Genomic DNA, 21,355 nt, shown 5'->3' with positions numbered 1-21,355 from the left:
TACCCCCCTTGACTGGTGTGGGGATGGGAACTGGAGAAAGCCCCAGGTCTGCCTGATCTCCATTTCCCCCCCTGTGCTGCTGGGGTGGAGGTGGTGGGACAAACAGGCCAGACGTAAGGCCCTGCACTGCTGCAGAGGCAGAGCAGCTTCCAGCACTGCTGAGGCCTCTGTCAGTGCTTTGGACCAGAGCAGGACCTGCACAGCTCTGCTGGCCCCAAAGCCAAAGGCAGAGGAGCCCCATGGGGTGCACAGCTCCTGCAGTGCCCACCGGCCTCCCTGTGCTGTCCCTGTGCCATACCTGGCTGTCAGCCAGCTCCACAGACTCCTCCGGGCTCTGCACGGACGGGCTCAGGAGATCCTGATCCAGCTCCAAAGTGTCCACCGGGATCTCATTTTTCCTCTTCCCTTTCTTCTTCTTCTCCACGGGGGTGGGCCCCTGCTCCTTGCTGAAGGACAGACTGACAGTTAGACCGTGCTCCTTGCTACCAGGACAGACTGGCAGCTGGGCACTGCTCCGGGGATCCTGGAGATCAGCCAGCACCCACCCGTGCTGGGCTCTGCTCCGGGCCCTCCTTCCCACCCTGTCACACCATGTCAGCTCCTGGGCCTCGCTCAGCACAGGACGAGCCCTTCCTCAGGCCACCAAGCCTCCAAGTGAAGGCAGCACAAGCTGCGAGGCCCAAGGCAGAGCCGAGGCACAGCCAAGGAGGGGATCTGGGCCCTGCTCCCAGTCAGTCCCAACACCTCCCTGCAGACGCAGGGTGCCAACAGGGGCCACTGCCCCAGGCCACGCAGCCACCCCCAGGCACACAGCATGCCCCGGCCACAGCCACAACCAGCTTGTGGCAGGGGATGTGCCCAGGAAGCAGCAGGGTGAGCACAGGCCCGTCCTTACCTGCTGCAGCAAACACTGCTAGGGGCAACATCTCAAAGAGCTGGAGCCTGCCCCCGGGCTGAGTGAGGAGCCCCGGGAGTGGAGCTTCCCTTCCCCGCTCACCCTCAGCCCCGTGTTTCGTCCCCTCCTCTTCCAAGGCTTGCACAGCTGCAGAGGAACAGCTGGTTTCAAAACCCTGCCTGGGTTTTACCCCCGTTTCACGAGGCAATCACTGCTGGTCTGGGACTCGCAAAAGCCACGCGGTTCAAACTCTGCTGCTCAGGCCAAGAAGGACCTGGCCGCGTGGCAGCGATTCAATCAGAGGCCCCGAGAACGCGCTGAGAGCATCGCTTCCACCGCGCGATAACTCCCAGGATATTGATTTGTAAGTCACAATTAACAACTGCTTCATTCATGAGCCAGTAGTTGGCTATGATTAGAAACAATTTAGAAGAAATTATGCCACCATTAGCTGCCACTTAGAGGCCTCCCAGCAATCACTCCGTTTGCACAGAGCACCCACCCCGCCTGCTGCCTGCCTGCCGGGAGCCTCTCCTGTCACCCAGCCCCACGTCCCCGGCCAAGAAAAGGCTCCACAAGGGGTTGTAGAGGGGCTGAGGACCAGGCAGGAGCGGGCCCTGCTCCTCCGGGAGGGTGCAGATGGGTGGGAGGAGGCTCCCTCAGCTCAGGCTCAGCTGGGAACGAGGAAGCCCAGAGCTCTGTGGCACCCCCAAACTCCTGCACAGCTTCTTGTGGCTGGATGATGTGTTCGAGTTATTTCAATTGGGAGTTTTTCGCACTGAACAACCTCTTCGCCGAGGCTTCTCACTTTGTCCCCAGGCACCTCACCCGGCCCCGGCACACGCGGGTTCCCCCTCAGCCCTCTCCTGCCCCCAGGCCCTGAGCTGGTCCCAGCACAGGGGTGGCTGTGTGCGAGCTGCCCACGCAGCAGGCTCTGACCAGCGGAGCGGAGGCGGCGTTAGGATGCCAGCTGCATCCCCTCCTCCCTGGCAGAGGCAGAAACAAGCTGCCTTCAAGGCCTCCAGCTCAGCCTCCTGCCGGGCAAGGCCACGGCAGCCCCGGTGCGCCGGGCACGAGGCCAGGCTGGGCTCGAGGCCAAGCCGGGGGCTCTGGGAGAGCCATGGGAAGGGGTGGCCACACGGCCCGCCTGGCCACAAGCCATAAGGTCTGGCCAGAAATCCTGCGTTTTGGGAGCAGGGAGGGTTACCAGCAGGCGCTCACCCTGCAGGGCTGGCACAGCCACGTGTTGCTCCGGGACCGCCTGCGGTCTGTGCCTGCCAGGAACCCTTCAGGTGCCCGGCGCTGCCTTTGCACGTCCCTCATGGCAGGGGCAAAGTGGGGTTTGTGCCCCTCTGCACACAGGCAGCCGCAGGGGGAGGCGGGCAGGAGGGTTCAGAGGATGCTAGGAAGCCCGTTCTGGTGAGCATTTCCAAAACGGTTCCTTTGAGAAGCCCCACCAAACTGACGTTTTCCAACAAAGAAGGGCTTTGCTGAAAAATTCCCAGCTGGATCCTGCCCTAGTCACATTCACAACACAAATACATCTGTCCTGAGGGTTATTTACAGCACAGGAGGAGGGCCCAGCTCCGATCGATAGGCCTGCTTTTCACAGGACTCTCCAAAACATTTGTTCTTGCCAGTCCACGGCAGTAAATCAAACGGTGCTGGTGCCTGCTGACACCTGCTCTGCTATCTGCATACATTCCCAATTAAGAAGAAATGGGAGCTAAGAAATCAGAGCTCCTTTTCTGGCCAATCAGCCTGTTAATTAATAGGATGAGGAATTACCAGAGGCTGTGGCATTCAGCTGCACGGTACGAGGGAGTCCTCAGGCCTCTCAGCTGCAGCCCTGCTGGGAGCCTCCAGCTGCAGCCGGGGGCCAGCTCCTGGCTCCCCAGGAGCCCGCGCACCCCGCACGAGTTGCAGTGGCACAGAGACAAGGTGACGCCAGCACCCACCTGCTCTTCTTGGGTCTTGCTCTGGAGGCAGGCTCGGAGCCACTCTTCTTGTCTTTAGGTTCCTTAGGGGCTTTGGGTTCCCGAGGTTTCCGGGGCTTCTTGGCCACCTCCCTCTGTTTGGGCTCCTTCTGCTTCTTGGGCTCCTTGGCCTTTTTAGGCTCTTTTGGTTCTTTAGGCTCTCTTCTCCTCTTTGGTTTCACCTCCACAGCTGCTTTTTCTCCCCCTTCCTGTTCTCCCTGATCCTTTTTCTTCCGTTTCTTTTTCACCCCCGTGCCTACACCCCCGGTGTCCTGCATCCCGTTCTGGGCGCTCGGCCGCTTCTGGGGAGCTCTGCTGGGCTCCTCCTCGGGGTGCTGGCTGCCCACGGCCGCGGCCGTCGCCTGCTGGGGCACCTCGTCCTGCTCCTCGCTGCTGGCAAAGGGGTCCTGCGCCTTGCACTCCCAGGTGTCCGAGGCATCCGACATTGGGGAGCGGCTCCGCACTTTTGAGCTCGACAGCTGCGGAGAGAACAGAAACGGGGGGTGTGAAGCAAATGCCACGTAGAGAAACAGCAGGAGATTGCAGGGAGGCTGCCGAAATACAGCCCCAGCAAGGCTCCGTGTGCTGGGAGCGTGAGCCGTGCCCCTCGATGTACAGGGGACCCTTGCTGAGGCCAAGCAGCCACCCCATGCAGACAAAGTTCAGAGGGCAGGACCCCCTGTCCCTGCCTGGCAGAGGCTGCCTGCTTCCCCGCTGGCCCACAGAGGCACGGGGACGAGGTGGCTGGCACCTCTCCTTTGCCTCCAAGCACAGCCCCAGCTTTGGTGGCACCCTCCAGCCCCTTACTCTGCTGAGACCCCGAGTGACCACGCGCTCAGGTCCCCTCCTGCCCCTTGAGCAGAGCCCGGATCAGCGCGGTGCCTCTCCCAGGGGCTGCTCAGTACCTGGGTCCCCCAGCCCCAACCAGCAGAGCTGCTCTCCCTCTTCTTCCTTCATTTCCTACACATTTTCCAGCAGTGACACCAGCTCCTCTTGAGCACTTGGGATGGTGGGGCTGGTATGGGACAGCCCGAGAAGGAAGCTGCCAGGCCAAGGCTCATCCCAGCGGGGACACAGACTTCTTGTGAAAACTAAAACACGTTGGGGTGGTAACAGCTTTCTGTCCTAAGACACAGAAGCGCCTTAATTCTCTCCTAAAGGCCGGTCCCGCTGCGTATCGCAGCAGCCGTGTCCCAGGTGCAGAGCCTGGGAGCCGTGTGCTGGGCTCTCCTGGCACCCCGTGCCCTGCCAGCCAAAAAGCTCGCAGACCCCCCCCCCCAGGCTGCATCTCCTTTTGCTTCTACGCTGCCCAGCGGTCAAGTACAGATACCAGGCAAAGAGCAAACCTGCAGCATCCCAGCATGGCAGGAGCATGAACCACTCCTTCCTGGCCCCAGCTTGTAGAGCAAGGCAGAGCTCCCAAGAGGGCCAGGGCTGCAGCCAGCAATTTGGGCAATTTGGGTGCCCCCCAGCAGCAGCGAGGCCATCTCCTGCTCACTGTCGGGGCTGCAGCAGGCACAGTGCTGAGCACCTGGAGCAGCTCAGTCCCTGACAGCCCGTCCTGGGGGCAGAGGCACTGGGAATGGGGTCCCTCTCATCGTGTGCACCAGCTCATCCCCGAAAATCAGCGCTCCCCGCTGCCTGCCCACACAGCTGGGAGACCTGCAGGCTGGCTGCAGGCTTCTTCCGCAGCGCCCGGCACTGCTCCTGCCCTGAGCAGCAGCCCTGGAGATGAGCACACGTGTGTGCTGGGGGAGCTGGCAGCCGGGCAGCCCTCCAGTGACCTACTTGGTGTGCCCGGTCTGTGCCCGCACGGTGCTGCTTCAGCAAATCACACCGGGCTCCTGGGTGACTGCTGGCAAAGCTGTCCCTGCCTGCCACAAACGGTGCTGAGCGCTGTACAGAAACAACCACGACCCATCAGAAATTCTGTGAAACTGCAAGCACGCCACAGGACCTCTCCTCTCCTCCCACAACGCCGCCAGGCAGTGGCAGCCCCTGCGCCTCCGAGGCAGCGCCGCAGGCTCCAGGTCCAGCAGAGCCGGCACTCCCCTCGGGACATCCCGCGGGCATCAGCTGTCAAAACCTGCCCGGATGGGTCAAAGCTGAGATTTGGGACAAGTCAGCAGCGCTCGCCTGCAGCTAGAAGAGCCCGAAGCTGCCCTGCCAGGAAAGGGTCATTGAACAGCAGCTTGTGGGGCTGCACAGCTCCCGGCTCGCACAGGCAGCAGGAGAAGAGGGGGGAACCCAAATGAGGCACCTCCAGGCCAACTGAGCACGGACTGCCAGCCCCTGGCTCCCTTTTGCACCTAATGCTAACCCTAAACTGCTCGGTGCGTCCCGAGGGCTCCGTGTCACCTATGGCAAGCCCTTGCTGTCCCCGTGGGACTGTTGGTGCCAATATTTGTGGTCGGCTTGGCGCACTGGGGAGAGCCAGGGACAGGGACAGGCTTTTCCTACTTCCCCTCGATGAGGTTCGGTTTCTCCTGGTTTCTCTTCAACAAAAGTCAACAGGAAAAGCCTGGGAAAGCAAACCAAATGTGATCTGTGCTCCTGCGTGGTTCAAGGCGTGTTTGCAGCTCCCAGGAGCACACCGTGACTGTGGGCTCCCACACACCTGGCGGCGTTCAGCACTACCAGCTGATAAGATGCGGGGAAAAAAACACTCATTTTGGTCCTGCTGCCCTCCTAAGTGGCTTCTAATTCCCAGGAGGTGATGATAAAGCAGCATTTCCTCACTGTCCTCTGCCCCGTTCCCTGGTTTGTCATCCTCCATCACATCTCTCCTCTGCAGAGCTCTCCCTGCCCGGCACAGCCGCCGAGCAACCCAACCCTCTCCTCCACCACGAGTCCAAGCTGCTCCCAGCCCTTCTGCCTTACCCTTCTCCCTGCCTCTCCTAACCCCACTGGGCTTGGGGTGGCAGCAGGAAAGCGCTCGGTGCTGAAGCGGGAGCACACAGCAGCAGGAGGATTCCTGCTCTGTTCTCTCTCCCTGTCCAAACCCTGCCCCTTGCAGTGTTTCAGTCTCCTCCACGAGCGGGGACAGCCCCAGAACCCATGGGGCCAGGCCCCCTGTATGCGTTACTTGGCGTATCTTAGGATTTTTCTACAACTCTTCCAACTCGGTTTGCATTTCAGCACCTCAGGTAATCGCACGTTAGTCACTGCACACCCGCCTTCCCTGGGATTTTGGGGAGTGTGGACTGGGCAGCACCAGCAGGTGCTTTCTCTCCATGCTGAGCAGTGAAAGCCAACACAGCCCTCCTGGTCTTTAGTTGGTTGTTAATTCACAGGAATACCTCTGATCAGGACACCACCCATCTTTAAAAGCATTTTGTGAGGTGGTGTTGGGAGCTGCTGGCGAGCAGCTGTCTGCGAGTCCTTCTGGTCTTACCCTCATCTTTAAACCCACGACAGATTGCAAGGGGCGATTTTTCTTTACCAAAGCTATCCTGACTAATCACTGCTGTAGTATTTTCACATAAAAAGGCATTAAACTGAGCATTTATTACAGTTCCCAGTGATTTACCCAACACACAGGTAAACCTGTTGGTCTCAGAGGGGCCCCAGCACCTTCCCTTCCGCAGGCACAGCCCCGACAGGTGACGGCTCCTAACAAGTGATTCCCGGCATCGCATCGGCTCCTTTGCAGTGACAGAGCCAATTCCATCCAATCCTGCTGGCACGTGTTCCTTTGCTCAAAAAAAAATTCATCAAACCCCTCCATTGAAGGGCAATTCTCCTGCCCGCCTGCCACCGGGGACGGCTGTGGGTTCCTCGCAGAGCTGTTGTGCCAGCGCCCTGTGCCGCCAGCACTCGCTTGACACCTCGGTTGCTTTTTTACCCCGTGGCTCCTCTCAAAGGCTTTTTAGTCTTGAGATATTTGAAACAGGATTTATCAGATTTCATGCTTTTAGCAAGCTGCTCCTAAAAATATTTTTAGTCCTGCTTTGTTATGGGTTTATTTTGAATTCCCCGTGTGCCCTTTTTCTCACAACTTGTTTAATTAAAGATGAACATATTTTTACATTGAACAGCCTCTTTACACGTCTTCTGCGTGCCTTGCAATGTACCTGTCTAACCCTGCAAGTTTTGGTGTTCCTGAGGTGTTTTGGCGAGGAAGGGGGGAAGGAAAGAAGAATAAATCCAGGTAGTGGTAGGCAATGCCCACCTCCTCCGAGCCTCCCATACAAAACCCAAGCAGCCTCCACACTCCTTGTATTTTATCCTTAGAGCTTTTCCTTTGAATTGTCTCTCAGCTAGCATTTTTTTGGTGAGGATTGTAATGATTTTATGTTTCCAGAATACATTTTTATGTACAGTTTATACATTCTTTAATTCCCCGAGGAACCTTCTACAAATTACATTTAAGTCAGATCCCTCGGCAAATCCCTCGGCAGGAGCCGGAGCACAAAGCCTTTTCCCATGTGCCGAACTACTGTCAAAGAGAAGGTCAGGAGCAAAAAAAATAAATAAATTAAAAACTCCCCAGAGTGCCATCAAGGCTAATGGAGAGCACTTCTAATTGCACTATCCCATCAGAGGGCAAAGCCAAGGTTAGGGTGGGCTTTAATGGTGTGTTCCCTGAACTTAAAATTGTTTTATTTCACGTGAAGTCCCAATTTGCCAAAACTTTCAATTTTTTTAATTCAGGACGTGTGGGAAACGGCACCAGAAGGTGCCCAGGTACCTGGCAGGGTACAGCATCACCCCTGGCCAGTACAGGCAGCGCTGGTCACGCAGTGCCAGGGGAGGCTGCCCAGTGCCCCAGGCGGGCAGCATCGCCCAGCTCTGCCTCCCCAGGACAGCTCCAGCCCCACAGCTGGCTGCGGGGCACCCCAAAAGGAGTGGAAAAAGGCAGCTTTTTCCATACACTGCATTTTCACAGGCTGTTGTTGAGCCACCCTCGCTGGCAGCTGCAGTCCCCACCGGCGGCGCGCACAGCACGGGCTGTTGCATCCTAGCTGCTGCCTGTCCACACCCCTCGTTTCCAGCTCTTCTTGCAATGCAGCAGAAGCTAAAAATACACAAGTGCCACCCTCCGTCATGTCTCTGAACAGGCTCCGCAGTCGCCGTGGGATGAGCGTGACGGAGCTGGGGGCTGGCTCCGTTCCCACCCAGCCAGGTCCTGAGGCTGGGGCTGGCCCCAGCAGCGCGGGTGGGAGGCAAGGGGGAGGCAGGGGGGGATGCTGTGGTTTGGGACTAATGGCACGGTGCCCAGGGGACCCTGCAGAGAAGCAGAAGCAGCAGTGGGGTGAGCAGCCCATGGATGGCGGCTCTAGGGGTCAGCTCGAGGAGCAGGGCAGCCCCAGCTCACCCTGCCTTCACCCTGCCTTCACCCTGAGCAGAGCAGCTAGCCACGGGCTGCTCAGCACAGCAAGGCTCCTCCGTGCAGCCAGCAGCAGGGCTGCTGCACCTGACTGCCTCAGCAAGACAAAAAAGCCCCAAGTATGCCAGGAGCCCAGGGACACAGCTCGGGATTGAACCACAGATGCCCTCCCAAAGGGAGCCCCAGCCCTCCGGCACGGGGTCGCTGCGCTGTTGGGCGAGCTCTGTTTACGGCCTCAGCACCATTTGCAGTAGGCGAGACATCAAAGCTCACGTTTCACTACAACAGACCCATAAAATTCAGGAAATAGCCTCGGCTCATGCAGCGAGAACTGGAAGGGAAGGCAAAGCAGAGCTTCCTTCAGAGGCACTGCGGGACGCCGGGCTGCTGGGGGGCACAGCGCTGGTGGGAACGTGTGCGCTGTGCCCGCCAGCACCGTACCCACAGTCCTGGGATGTTCTCGCTGCCCACGGCCTCCCCACACCGCTAACTTTCTCCAAACCCAGGCTCAAAAAAACAGAAGAACCTCCAGGACCAGGCAGGAGCCTCGGACTCGCAGTGCTTCCCATCCTCTGCCACTCCGACAGGCGAGAAACGTCGCTCTGCTCTTACAGCGTGTCGGAGCTTGGCAGAAATCAGCAGGAGCAGCGCCCTGCTCACTATGGCAGAAACAAAGCAGACCCTTTAGGGCCCAGGCAGGAGCAGGGCACAGCCAGGAATGGGAACACTGCCCGGGGATCCGCTGAACCTCCCGGAGAAAATCCATCGCCTGCCACCACGCCCCAGGGAAGCAGGCACCCTCCCCACCTCCAGCAGCCCTGGCACGCCGCCTCGTAAGTCACGAGGGAGGTGACGGCTTTCACGAGTTAGTCACAGCTTGGTGACAAACCCACCAGATCTCCACGCACTGCTCAGGAAGAACAGCGACGCAAACACCTCCCCTTCCTCACTCCAGCTCACCTTTACCTCCCTCCCAGCCTCGATCTGCAGGCACAGGGACACAACACGCTGATGGCTGAGCCATTTCCAATCCCCACGTGCCGGAGGGGGCTGGTTTGGCCGTGCTCGTAGCCCACATCACCTCAGCAACCCCGTCTACGGAGCAGCCAAAGCTGCTCCATCAGCCCGAGGGTGAGTGCGAATTGCTCACCTGGCCTTCATCCCCCGCGGACGGACGTCATCCTCACGCATGCCCAACAGCCCCTGCTGGGGCAGCAGCGACAGCAGCGCTGGTAACCTCTTCCCCTCAGCTTCAGGCTGGCTCTGCCTCCCCACAGCACCTCTAGGACCCGCTGTTATCAAACTCACTGCTCCGTCTGGCACCAGCACCCTGCACTCACCTTCCTGCCTTTGCCACGTTCAGCTTGCCACAAGCTGACAGCCCCAGCACCCCCTTTTCCAAATCCTCCCCCCCTTCCTCCTCACAACCAACCTGGTGCAGCAGCGCTGCCCCGAGCAGCACCGAGGCACCGCCACGGAGCTGGCCAGGAGCAGCCCCAGCCCGTGCCCTCCAGCAGATTTATCCCTCGGCTCCACGGCCAGTTTAATGGTTTCCCATTAAAGCAGCACAGCCACAAATCAGCTCGGGGAGGACCGGGTTGTTTTATACCTCCTGCCATATTTCACCCTTGCTGGGAGAGCCTCCGTACACGTAACGGGTCCTCTCCCCTTAGCAGAGCACGGACGGGCAGGTTGTGCTGTGCACACAGTTAACACAAAGACCACGGGCTCATAAATCTCCCCTGGGAACAGCAGGTAGTTAGGAGCCGAGGCAGCAATTCGGAAATGGCAGCTTGGTGGGATGGGATTATTTCTGAGCAAGGGAAGATTTGCTGGCCGAGCTCTCGCAGCCCTGCAGCTGTGCTGGTCCCCGGCCTCCCCGCTGCTGCCGGTCCCGGGGCGCTGCGTCGTTAGCAGCAGTCACAGCACAAAGTAACACAGGCACCATCAGATTCAAACAAGAAGCAACACCAGTGACTTTGGGGGAAAAGAAGGGCTGCTCCTACACGAGGAATGAGAGCAAATCGAGAGTGTTTTGATTACTGAAGACAAATCCCACCCTGTTCGATTGCCCAAGCAAGGCTTATCCACTCCAGGCTGCGGCTCTGCTCAAATTTCACCATCCTGAGCTGTGGCCCTGCCTGGGAATACAATGAGCCCTCCCTGCCCCCTTCCCACCACACATGAGCTGCAACAACTCACACGCAGGACAAGGTCCCAAGGCCTCGCCAGCTCAGCTAGGAAAAGGAGAGAGGGTCACACACCTGCTTGTCTCTTTTCTCTATTTTCATTACCACCAAATCTGGGCTGAGCGTTATTTCTGTAAGACACACACACACAAACATTGACAATAAAGAGACTGGAGAACCCCAGGTACTCGACCCGTCCACCTCACCCCTCTGAGACCCCCAGTCCCACCCAGAGTAACGAGGCTGCCCGAGTGAAAGGCTCTCAGGGACAAACTGGGGACCTGCGGTCTGCTGAGCCACGGGGACCCTGCAACCCCACGCAACTCGGCGCTCCCTGAACCCAGCATCAATACCTGGGGCTGGTGGAGACGCCAACCTGCCTGCCAGAAGCCCTACAGCAGGCACCCGAGCGGCGTCAGGTGCTGCCAATGCCGCAGCAGCAAAGGGAAGCAGCGAAGCAGCTTGTGCCAAACGGCGACGACAAAAGTACGGGATGCAGATGGGACGCAGGAGCTCGGCGGGCTCTGGAGGGGAGGGATGTCCCTGCATCCCATGGCTGGGAATGGGGAAAAAACCTTGCTGTGGTGTTCCTCACCCTGGCTCGGAGCCACGCACCACTGGGGACAGCCCTGAAGGAAGCAGCAGGCGCTGGGAGGGCAGAGGTGAGGTGGCAGGGGAAGAGTCACCTCCTAGGTCCAGGGCAGGGCCAAAAGAGAGAGGTTCCAAGGGTGTCTGCAGCTGTCTGAGCACACAGGTGGTTTCACCCAGCCTCTCCATGAAGCAGCTGGAAGCTGCCCAGCCCTGCACTCCATCCAGCCCAGCCCCGGGGCAGCGTGTCCCTGTGCTCAGCAGCGGTGCCAAGCCCCAGCACACAGCTCTGCTCTTCTGCCGCAGCTGGCAACAGGGACCCAGCACCCGCAGGGTCCCCCTGACTTATTTCCATGGCGCTGACACCAGTGCATGTACCTGTCTCGGAAAATCAAGGCCGAGATGCTCGTTAGTCCCAGAGGAGACGACTTCAACAGAGGTATCAGCTCTGACAGTGAGCAAAGCCCTTTTGGCACGAAGAAAAACCCAGCGATGTCACCGCCAGTGGCAGGAGAGGGCACCTGGCCTCCTGCCCGCACACAGCCACCCGCTGCAGGAGGCTGCCCACGAGGATGGCAGCACCCGGGGCCCCACTGTGCCTGCTCCTGCTCCCAAAGGACGTGAGCTGTGACAGTGAGGGCAGCTGGCAGGGCACGCGCAGCAGCCAACGCCTCGGCTGCTCGTGGTCCCGAGGATTTGCCGTCACGGACAGCCTGGCCTGGGAGCCAGGAGCTGCTCCCACATCCCGAAGGAGCACCAGCACCACTGGCACGGGAACACGGGATGTGTGTTCCGGGATGTGTGTTCCGGGAGCCCATTTAAGTACCATTTCCATGCTAATTGAGTATTTGCAGATTAAAGAGAAATTCTGATCTCAAATGAGCCAGCCCAATTTTCTAAACGAGCTTATGGTTTTCATATGGAGATCACTATGCTCTCGCCACCACACCATGTAAGTGCCCCAGGCTACTACTTTATTGCCACGGCTGCAAACGGGGAGCTTTTACGCTCCGTGCCGAAGTTTTTCTGCCTTTTTAACCCAATATAATTGATGCATGTCCCATACCAGCACTGCCAGCCTACAGCAGCCCCAGCACTGAGCGGCTGCCGGAGCTGCAGGGCACCCCAGGCAAAGGCAAGCCCTTCGCCACGCCGTGCTAGCAGCTCCTCATGCCCCTGGCTGCAGGTACTGGCACACATCGCGTCCTGGCTGTGCAGCGGGAGCTGCCCTGTTGCACTCAGAGCCCAGCAAAGTGCTGCTGGAAGCTGTTTTGTCCCTCTGCACCAGCAGAAGACCTTCTCTCTGCGGCACGGCCTCTACAAAGCAGCTGCTGCTAGCAACGACGCTTTCAGTTACACAATTTGGGGCACGCCGGGTTACTCTCCTCCTCCCCTGAATTTATTTTTGTTGTTCTGGAAGTGCCAGACGTCCCTACACCAGACCGAACCCACAGCACGCCTGTATTTCCTGGCATGCCTGCCTGGGTTCCTCCAAGAGTTGAAATCTTTGTGCACGAGCCAGAAACATTATCAGAAATTCCGTGTCTGAGCCAACACCACCCCAAGCCCAGGCAGTGCCTGTGTGCTCTTCCCCTTTTACCAGCCTCCTCACAAGAGTGGCCGGGCTCTGTTCTGCAGCTGGAGGATTGATTTCCCCCGTTCAGAGGCTGAGCGAGCCCGTCTTAGCCTGGATCAGGCGCGGTGCTCATAGGGCTGAGCCTGTGAGGGCAGAGCCTTGGCCACGAGAGCCAGCGCTGGAAGGGGCCGCCCAGCGCTCTGCACCTCCCTTGCTCCTCTCCTCCTGGTATTTTAGAGCCATTTCACACAAAGCTCTGTCAGTGTGAGCTGCAGAGAATGCCCTGGGCTCAGCTCTGGCATTGTGCTGTTCCAGGGACTGAAACGAGCAGGGCAGCAGCCTCCCAGCCTCTGCTGCGTGCTGCAGTGCCTGGGGCTGTGCTGGAGGAGGGCCGGCCTGCAGGCAGAGAGCTCTGAAACTGAAAATCCAACAGCAGCAGCCCTTTCTGCACAGGGAGCTCCAAGACAGAACTCTGATCAGGGTGATGAGCTGTTTCCTGGCTTGGTCAGGGCTTACAGGAGCTGGCAGGGCTGCTGGAAAGCACACGGGGCACATCCAGGAGGCTGGGGAGGGCTCGGTGCCACCCCTCCTGCTCCTTTCCAGAGGTGCCACCATGTGCCACCAGAAGGGCACCCAGGCCCAGCCCCAGCACACTGAACTCCCTCTCCCCTCCTGAGAGCATCCCAGGCTCCCTGGCTGAGCTCCAGCAGCCCCAAGCAGGGGCCTGCCCAGGAGATGTTTCGCAGCCCCTCTCTGAGCCTGCCAGACCTAGAGAAGGTACTGCAGGGGCAGGCTGACCCATCAGGGGCTTTTTCTCTCTTTTTCACCCACCCAGAAAGCTGAAAATGTCCCAAACATCACTGCTACTACTGGGCCGGGGGCAGGACTGGGTGGCAGAGCCCCCCAGGCACGCCTCAGTGCTCCCACGGCACCGCTGCGAGACCCAGACAGGAGCCCTGCAACACGGCCACAGCAGCAGGGCCGCAACAAATGCTGCAAGTCCCAGTGCTGGAGGCAGAAATCTAGGAGCCAATCTGCTGCAGGACACAGAAGAATTCCTAGTATGTGGGTTACAAAAATAGTCTCACAGCTAGCTTGCCTGCTACTGGCAAGCAGCATTAGAGCAGGCAGCTCTTTGGGTCCTCCTTTACCACCAAACACACCTCAGGTAAGCTCAAACATGCTGCACTGCAGCCCCAAAGCCACTACCTGCAGACGTCCCCCAGCTCAATGGGAAAAGCACGTCGTTAGCCAGGGTTTGAAACTTTGAGGACAGCAAAGTCTCAAAGAATGTCTGATACTCTAAGAATTTCATTTCCATACTGCACAGCTCGTGGTCTGCAGCCACAGAAAGCTGCATTTTTCTGCTGCTTGGGAATGCCGGCTACAATGCGCGGGCTTTAGGCTAAGGACAGCCAAGAGGGAAATCCCGAAGCAGTGGCCAGAAGCGTACGAAGCTCCCAGACAGACACTGCCCACGCGTTACCCCTCCAGCCTTGCTTCCAAACCCGACAGGTTTCATTTTCCTGCAGGACTACAAGCAGCTCCTAACACTCATCACCTTGTGCATCAGTGAGCGCTGCAATGAAGTCCGCTGGGACACGCGGCCCCTCCGGGCACTGTGGTCCTTCGGGCACTGCATGGCTGCGGTGCCAGCACCGGGACTGCTCACAGACAGAGCTCGGGGTGCTCATTCCAGAACCCAGCACCGCCCCGTGATAATGGGCCCAGCCCGGCCAGCTGCCGGCTCCTAGAATAGTTCTGATCAGCTGGGGGGGATCACGTAATGGCCCCGGGGATGGGAAGCACTCACTGTATGCGGCTCGCTGGAAGCTTTGCTGGGCTAAAGGAGAGCAGTCACGAAGGGCAGAGCGTCACCCACCGAGCCTGGGCCTTCGGCTTGTTGTGCTCTTTCAAGGTCTTGTTTGTCCCAAGAAAATGAAAGGGTTTCAAAGAAGGCTTAAACTCAAACTTAAAAAAAACAACAAAAAAAAACAGTTTTCCAAGAGGCCTTGAGGCTACAGTTTTACACAAAGAAAACAAAAATCTTCCCATCTTGGCATCGCCCATCCTGCCCTCCCGGAGCAGAGCGCGGCTCCTCCCCAGCCTGCTGCCCAGGGACCATGAGGGCAGTTGGGGCAGGGCGCTCTGCTCCTGGCTCCTTTTCCCTGACATCTTTGTGCGTAACTTTTAAAAGCCACACGAGAGCCCAAAAACTACTTTACGGGCTGCAAAATCAGTTGTGCCCAGAAAGCTGCTGAAGTTCTTCAGGGCTGCAGGCGATGCCAGCTCAGGGCATCACTTCTCCCAGGCCTGGGCAGAGAGCAACACCAGAGTCCAAATCCAAACCTTGGCTCCAGAACTGGGAAGGAGCAGGCTCCACGTTACGATGAGCATCCTGCTTCAGCCCTGCAGCCAGGAGAAGGCTCCGGTGCGGTGCCATCCCCCAGAAGCAAACGAGAAGGAAGGGGGAGAACAGAAGTGAGTTAATATTGCACAATCCCCTGAGTGCTCGATTTTGAAATAACAGCTGACTTGTTTAAAAAAATAAATCCAGAAACGTGCAGATAACATTTTAAGGTATCAGAAAGGGTCTCACAGCGGCCGAAACACCCGGCCTGGGAGAAGCTCGCACCGCTAAGAGCTTGGGGCTGGGAGAAAGCCCTCACCAGGGAAACGGCCGCGGGGCTCATCCGGGGCTCTGCAGGAAACAAGGGTGAGGGGTCAGGGAAAGAAAAAGCCTCCAGCTCACACAGGCCTGGGAAGGGGCTGCCCAAAGGAAGCTGGGCTGGCAGAACCTCTCACTGGGGTTTTGCACATTCACACCTAATGCTCAGACAGAAAACGAGGGCTAAGGTTGACAGAAAAAGGAAAGCCCAGGGTTTCTCTTGGAAAAGTACTAAAAACGGGCTACTAAAGATTTTAAGCTGCCAGGAGACCTTGACTGGGAGCAATCTTTTCTATGGCAGGTTTGTCAAAAGGTTCAGCTGGAAAATTAGGGAATTTTCCCTAATTCCCTAGGGAAAAACGGGGAACAACCTCCTGCGGGGGGACTGTGAACCTCTGGGTTGGGAACTGGCTGAGGGGCACATCTGGGGCTACTGGGAAGGTGAGCGTTAGGGGTAGGGCTGCCAAAGCAAACTGGGGGCTTCCAAGACTCTTGGGATGAAATTTGTCACCTGCGCAGTGCCTGGGGGTCTTTGGCTAAGGCTCAGCACAAACCGAGGGCTGCACTGAGACGAAGGCTCCTGGATTGAAGGCAGCAGAAGCCGGTCCTAGGAACAGGCTCCTGCCCTCCCTCGTTCGGGTGCAAAGGGAATAGAGCACGGAGACAAACAGCAGTTTTAAAAATCAATTGTTTGTTTTCCGAGACTGAAGCTCTGCTGATGCTGGCTGAATTTTTACAAGGACAGGTGAAAGATCAAATTTTGCCTTTTTCTTCCTCAAAAGCAACATTCTTGTGGAAACCCTACAAAAGAAAGCCAGCCCGAGGCACCGCAGCGATTTGCGCTGTAAACCAGCAAGAGCTAGACGAGGATTATTCCAACTGTGCCGAGCGGCTCCACCACAGAAAGCACCAGAACCACCTTAGATTGAATTATATTAAAACATTCCTTGTGGGAACAAGCCGTAATTAGACTGGCCCACAAGTCTGACAATCTTCACAGCCGAGGAGCTCAGAGCATAGCATGTGTTAGCACGCAGAAGAGCGCCGTGCCCAGGGGTTACGGCTTCCAAGAGAAGGCACGGGGTGAGTCTCAGGCGATGCCCCGCTCGCTTTTCGGGTGACCCTGCTCCTCGCCAGCAGCCAGCAGGGCTGCAAACTCAAAGCAGAGGCCTCAGCGTCTACAGAACCTGATGGTGTTTGCCCAAGAAAGCTCCCTACGCAGCACGGCAGTGAGGACAGGGGTTTTGTGCTGTATCAGACACGCATCCCTGCAGCACGGTGCCGATAGCAGCTGCCTGGGAGAGGCAGGTGGCTTCCTTCTTGAAAGGGGAGAAGGAACAGATTTTTATCTGCAGAAAGGAGCTGCAGCCAGGAAACAACACGTGCAGTTAAAACAAAAACCAACCCAGCCGTCAGGCCCCTAGAGACTCCTGATCTTTTTCAGACAGACGAGCAAAAGGGGCACGGCAGGAGGTGGGATGCAAGGGGCGAGCGCTGCTCCCAAGGCGCCTCCTGAAGGACCCAGAGCTGCTGCTGAGCATGCCTAGCCATGTGCCAGAAACGCCGGCGCTCACACGCTCACAAAACATCCTCTTCCCACCTTCTGAGCAGGAATTCAAGCCCGAAACACACCTCAGGCTCCCACAACCTGAAGCGACACAGAGCAGAGACAGGCTGAGCCTCAGCCACCCGCACCGCGCTCATGCACCAGGGCACCCTACCGGGGGCTCTGCCTGGTGGAGCACAAAAACGTCCAAAAACGAGAGCCCCGACAAGCCGAGCCACTTGGCCTGGCCGCAGCCCCTCCAGCAGCTGCCATCGGTGCCAGCCCCTTGCTGTGCACGGCGATGCTGCCAGCACCACCCCACATCACCCCACACCACCTGCATCCACACGAGCTGGGACCACGGCTCAACACCAGCCACTACGCCAGGTTCAGCTGCTGTCCTGATGAGTGCCTTCACCTTTTTGGGGCGGCAGCTCCTGGGGAAAAGCAGAGATGGCTGTGCCAGCCCTGCCAGCCCGAGAGCTGTGCCCCATCCTTACAGCTCAGAGCGAGCAGCACCTCCTGCCCAACGCCGTGCCTTAGGGCCTCGAGGAAGGGGGAGAGGAGGCTGCAGCCACTCCTCACCCCGCAGGGAAGGCATCAAGCCGTGATGGTTTTGGATCAGGGTTAGGCATTGCGCGAAACCTTTCAGGCTTTTACAACGCTGAAGCACTAATACCAGTGCACCAGCACAGAGCCCCAAAGTCCTCGTCCTTGCAGACGGTCAGAGGTGGAGGAACAGCCCCAGGACCCTGCCTCACAGCACGCCCTGGCCCATGGTGCGGCCACCAGCACACCCAGCAGCAGCTGGATCAGTGCTGGGCGTAAGGGACCAGCCTCAGCAAGCAGGCACGGCTCACTCCCAGAGGAGCAGGAGCGCCTGCATCTGCCTGCAGACAGCTGGGGCCAGCGAGTCGTGGCTGCTGCTTGCCAAGGGAAGTTTGCTGCATCGCCCTGCTACTCGCTCTCTGATCACAGAAGCATGACAGTGGCACATGGACAGGACAGGACCATAGCCCAAGTCTCTTTGTGGTTGCCAAGCCAGAGAGCAAGTCTGAGGAGAATCAAGCATGGCCCGGTCACCACACGGCCACCCCCTACCTGGCACATCCCCTCTGCAGGCGAGCGGCAGGAGAAGAGCCAGGGGTTCTCCTGGGACAGAGCAGGAGCAGAGCTCCGGGCCTGCCCTGCCCTTCATCTGCTTGGTTTGGCCGGCAGCCTCCTCCGGGTCACCGAGCAGCAGGCAGACAGGCGTCTGCAGCCCCCTGGTGCTGTTGGGTTCCTGCTACCTGATCAGTCCCTGCTCCCAGGCAGGGCTGCGGGGCACATCTCAGCCGGCAGAGCTCCCGGAGCCCAAACCCTGAGTGCCCGTGGTGCAATCCAGAGGGACTCAGGCTGCCACGGCACCGAGGGCTCCTGCTCACCTAGAGCCCGCGGCGCTGCCGAGGAAACCGCCTGCACAGCGCTGGAGAGGCAGAGCGAGGGGAGGAGGAAGGAGAGAGGCAGCGGGCAAGTGCCACCTCTCCCCAGCTCCTCCCATCCGCACGCTCAGCTCGGCGATGCCGCGTGGCCCAGCAAAGGCCTCTGCCGGGCGGCATGGCCACCCACGCGCCCCTGGAGGTGCCTGGCCCCATGAGAAGCCACACGCCTGCAGCCCCATGCCAGGCTGTCCCCTGCCTGCTGTTGGTGTCCACAGCAGCTCCACGCAGCCACCAGCCCGGCAGGCAGGCGCGGGGGCTCCTGGAAGCATCCTGCCGGAGCCCGGAGCCGCATTCCCGGCCCTCCGCAGTGCCTCCCCCACATCCTGCCTCCAGCCCTCCGCCGGGGGGGTGGGGGGGGAGAGAGAGAGAGAGAATGCAAATCTTCGGTTGTAATTCTTCCAAGTTAAAAATAACCCAGTAGTTCAGCGAGAGAGAATCGGCAGCAGGGAGGCAGGGGGCTGGGGAGCCCGTGAGCTTGCTGCGAGGCAGCCGCGGCACACATTTTGTCTTTCGCGAGCGCAGGATCACGGAGAGGCGGCTTCCCAGCTCTGCGCACGCAGCTCCAGACACCAAGAGCCCTTCGGCATCCCAGCTGCAGTCGCTGTGCCGAGCAGACAAACACTCCTTGGGTCTGAGCTGCCCTCAGGCCCCCTCACCACCCCCCAGGCCCCGCTTTACCGGCAAGGCACACGTGGCAGCACCAAGGAGGCGATGGGAAAAGGAGCAGGCAGCCAGAACCGGGCAGGAGCACACCTCGTGTGGGTGCACGTGCCCAGAAGAGCTCCCTCCAACAAGCTCGCTCAGCACCACCGCTGCTTCTCCCAAGCCATGCCAGAGCCCGGGGCTCACACGGGGCTGACGATGCTGTGCTGGCACCCAACACGCAAGGAAGCCCCCAGGGGCTGGGTACGGCCCCCGGTAACACAGCCTCAGCCAGCCGCACTATGTGACTCTCACGACAAGATCACGTGGCAAAAACAGCAGCGGCTCCTTTCAGGAGAGCTTTCAAGCACAGCTCCTAACCCAAGACCGAGACCACAATGACCTTCAGCAGTTATTTCGGAGCTGCACGGTGCCACAGGGCTGAGAGTGGAGGGTTTGCCCAGGCTGCAGCGAGCACAGCAGCAGACGGGGACCAACAGCACGAGGAACGCCACGGGAGGGCTGGCGACAGCCACGGCAAGAGGGCACCCCGGCCTGCTGCTGGGGAGGGGATGGTCGGGGCTGAACAGGTCTTAGCCAGGGGACACGCTGCTCCCGGGTGGTGCTGGGGGCAGAGCAGGGCCATGCCTGGTGCCTGCAGCGTTCCCTTCCCACAGCAGCGCCGGCCGTGGGGAAGCTGCCAGGCTCAGGATGGGTTTCCCAAGCCCACGCCTGCCGTCTTCTGACCAGCTGCGTGCGCAGCTCACGAGCCCTGGGCGTGGAGCTTTAATCCTCAGCAGGCGAAAGCGGAGGAAAAGCAAAAAGCAAAGCTCGGTGGCTCCGTGCCCGTAGGGATGAGGGAGAGGAGGGAGGCAGGAGCAGCCTGCAGAGGTGGCGAGGGCTGGGATGCAGCGTGGGGCACCCCGTGCTGCCCTCCCAGCAGCACAGCCCTGCAGTGCCTGCCCCTGGCACCAAGGACGCACGAAGGCTGCCGAGGAACCTGCGTGAAGCCAAGGGCCAAAGGACACGAGCGATGGTGCAGCTGCAGTTGAATTTTACATGAAGCAGGTGAAGAAGTCGCTCTGAAGATGCATTCCTGGTGCTGGGAGCACGCCCTCTGCCCTGGAGTGTCTGGCTGTTAACCCTGGATGGAGATGGGATCCTGGGCTCAGCTCCTCAGGCTTCCTCCAGCAGCGGTCAGAAGGAGCCCGACGTGCCAGCAGCATCCAAAAAGCCTCCTCTGAATCACTGGGCCTGGGGGGTCCCAGCTGGCACCTTCAGAGGCTTCTCACAGCAGGGCAAACCACCCAGCTGCTCTCTAGCTGTCGGAAGGGATATGCAGGCTTCAGCAGAAACAAGTGCCTGCGCACTCCATGTGTTTTCCTGCTATTTTTTTCTTTTTCACTCTTTGGACTTCCATTAAGTGCCGGAGTCAACCCTCAAGGTCACCGGGCCAGTAAAGATGCCACCAGGCAGATAATGTAGCCCACAGCACCTTTATGAGTGCTGGAGGTGTACAAAAGCCAGCTCAACTGGCAGACCTTGGTAGCTGGCCGATTCAAAGAGCCTTTTGTACGGCTGCTGCTCGAGAGCTGCACACCGAGGAGCACCGAACACAAGCTATCCCAAGGCAGGCAGCCAAAAAGTGAGATGGCGTTTCGGAAAGCAGCGATCCTCCTCTCTTGCTGTTGTTGATATCCTGCACTGCAAACTCAAGCTGTCAGAGAGCAGCTCTGCCACACTGCAGACAGCTCCTCGAAGGCAACCAGAGCCCTTTGTGCCTCTATTTTCCAGCTGTAGAATGGGGACAAAACCGGCCTGTACAGCAGGGTGAGGAGAGGATGGATGAGCAGGCGCTCGCAACGCGCCTCAAGGTTGGCCTGTAGGTAGGAACGAGCACAGCTGGTGCCCCTGGGCAGGCTTCCAGCCGGGATGGCCGAGCAGTTTTCTCCAGCTGGAACTCCCTGCCCAAGACCCCCAAGGCAGCCAGGTGGCTGCTGTGCCCCCAGCCCCACGTGGTGCTGCTCGTAGCCGACTCTAAGTTATCCCCCGCTCCCTGCACAGCAGCTCCCAGAGGTCACTTGCTTGATGCTGCCCAGTTGGAGAAGAGCTGCTGCACGCACGGAGCCTGCAGCTGCCCCACTGGTACTGCACAGCCAGAAGACCCCAGCCCAGAACAGAGCAGACAGGCTGGCTGGCCAGGCCGATCCTCAGCACCCAGGGCGGTGACATCCTGGGTGACATCCCCACCAGACAGGGCCCAAGCGCTCGCTGCGTGCTTCGGTGAGGTCCCGCGGCTCACAGCACCTGGTCTGTCTGTACATCCCCAGAGAAACTGGTAAACATCCACCCAAAATAGCAACAGACAGATCTGCCGTTCTCCAGGCCCGAGAACTTGCACGCTGCAGCATCAGGCCCGTTTCTCAAGTGCCTAAAGGACAAGGAGAGAAAGCAAAACGCAGCCA

At 59.1% G+C, this 21,355-nt stretch overlaps 1 protein-coding gene across 11 annotated transcripts in view; it reads right to left on the bottom strand.

Moving 5' to 3' along the window:
• CHD6 (chromodomain helicase DNA binding protein 6) overlaps positions 1-21,355 on the bottom strand; it is a 67,231-nt gene that overhangs the window by 38,907 nt on the left and 6,969 nt on the right. For 8 of the 11 annotated variants that reach the window (XM_068700401.1, XM_068700408.1, XM_068700410.1 and 5 more), the window contains exons 1-3: positions 10,465-10,506; positions 2,854-3,350; positions 299-446 (exon numbers count right to left, since the gene is read on the bottom strand). In XM_068700401.1, coding sequence (XP_068556502.1) covers positions 299-446; positions 2,854-3,350; positions 10,465-10,491 — 672 coding nt within the window. In that variant the 5' untranslated portion in view covers positions 10,492-10,506. Of the gene's footprint in view, positions 1-298; positions 447-2,853; positions 3,351-10,402; positions 10,521-21,355 lie in introns of those variants that run through there. The other 3 variants (XM_068700407.1, XM_068700411.1, XM_068700406.1) reach the window with 3 other exon arrangements.

This window comes from Anas acuta, chromosome 16 (assembly GCF_963932015.1).
Source record: "Anas acuta chromosome 16, bAnaAcu1.1, whole genome shotgun sequence".
NCBI classification, from domain to species: domain Eukaryota; kingdom Metazoa; phylum Chordata; class Aves; order Anseriformes; family Anatidae; genus Anas; species Anas acuta.
The sequence above is the reverse complement of the archived record's forward strand: the minus strand, read 5'-3'. Positions and strand labels throughout refer to the sequence as shown.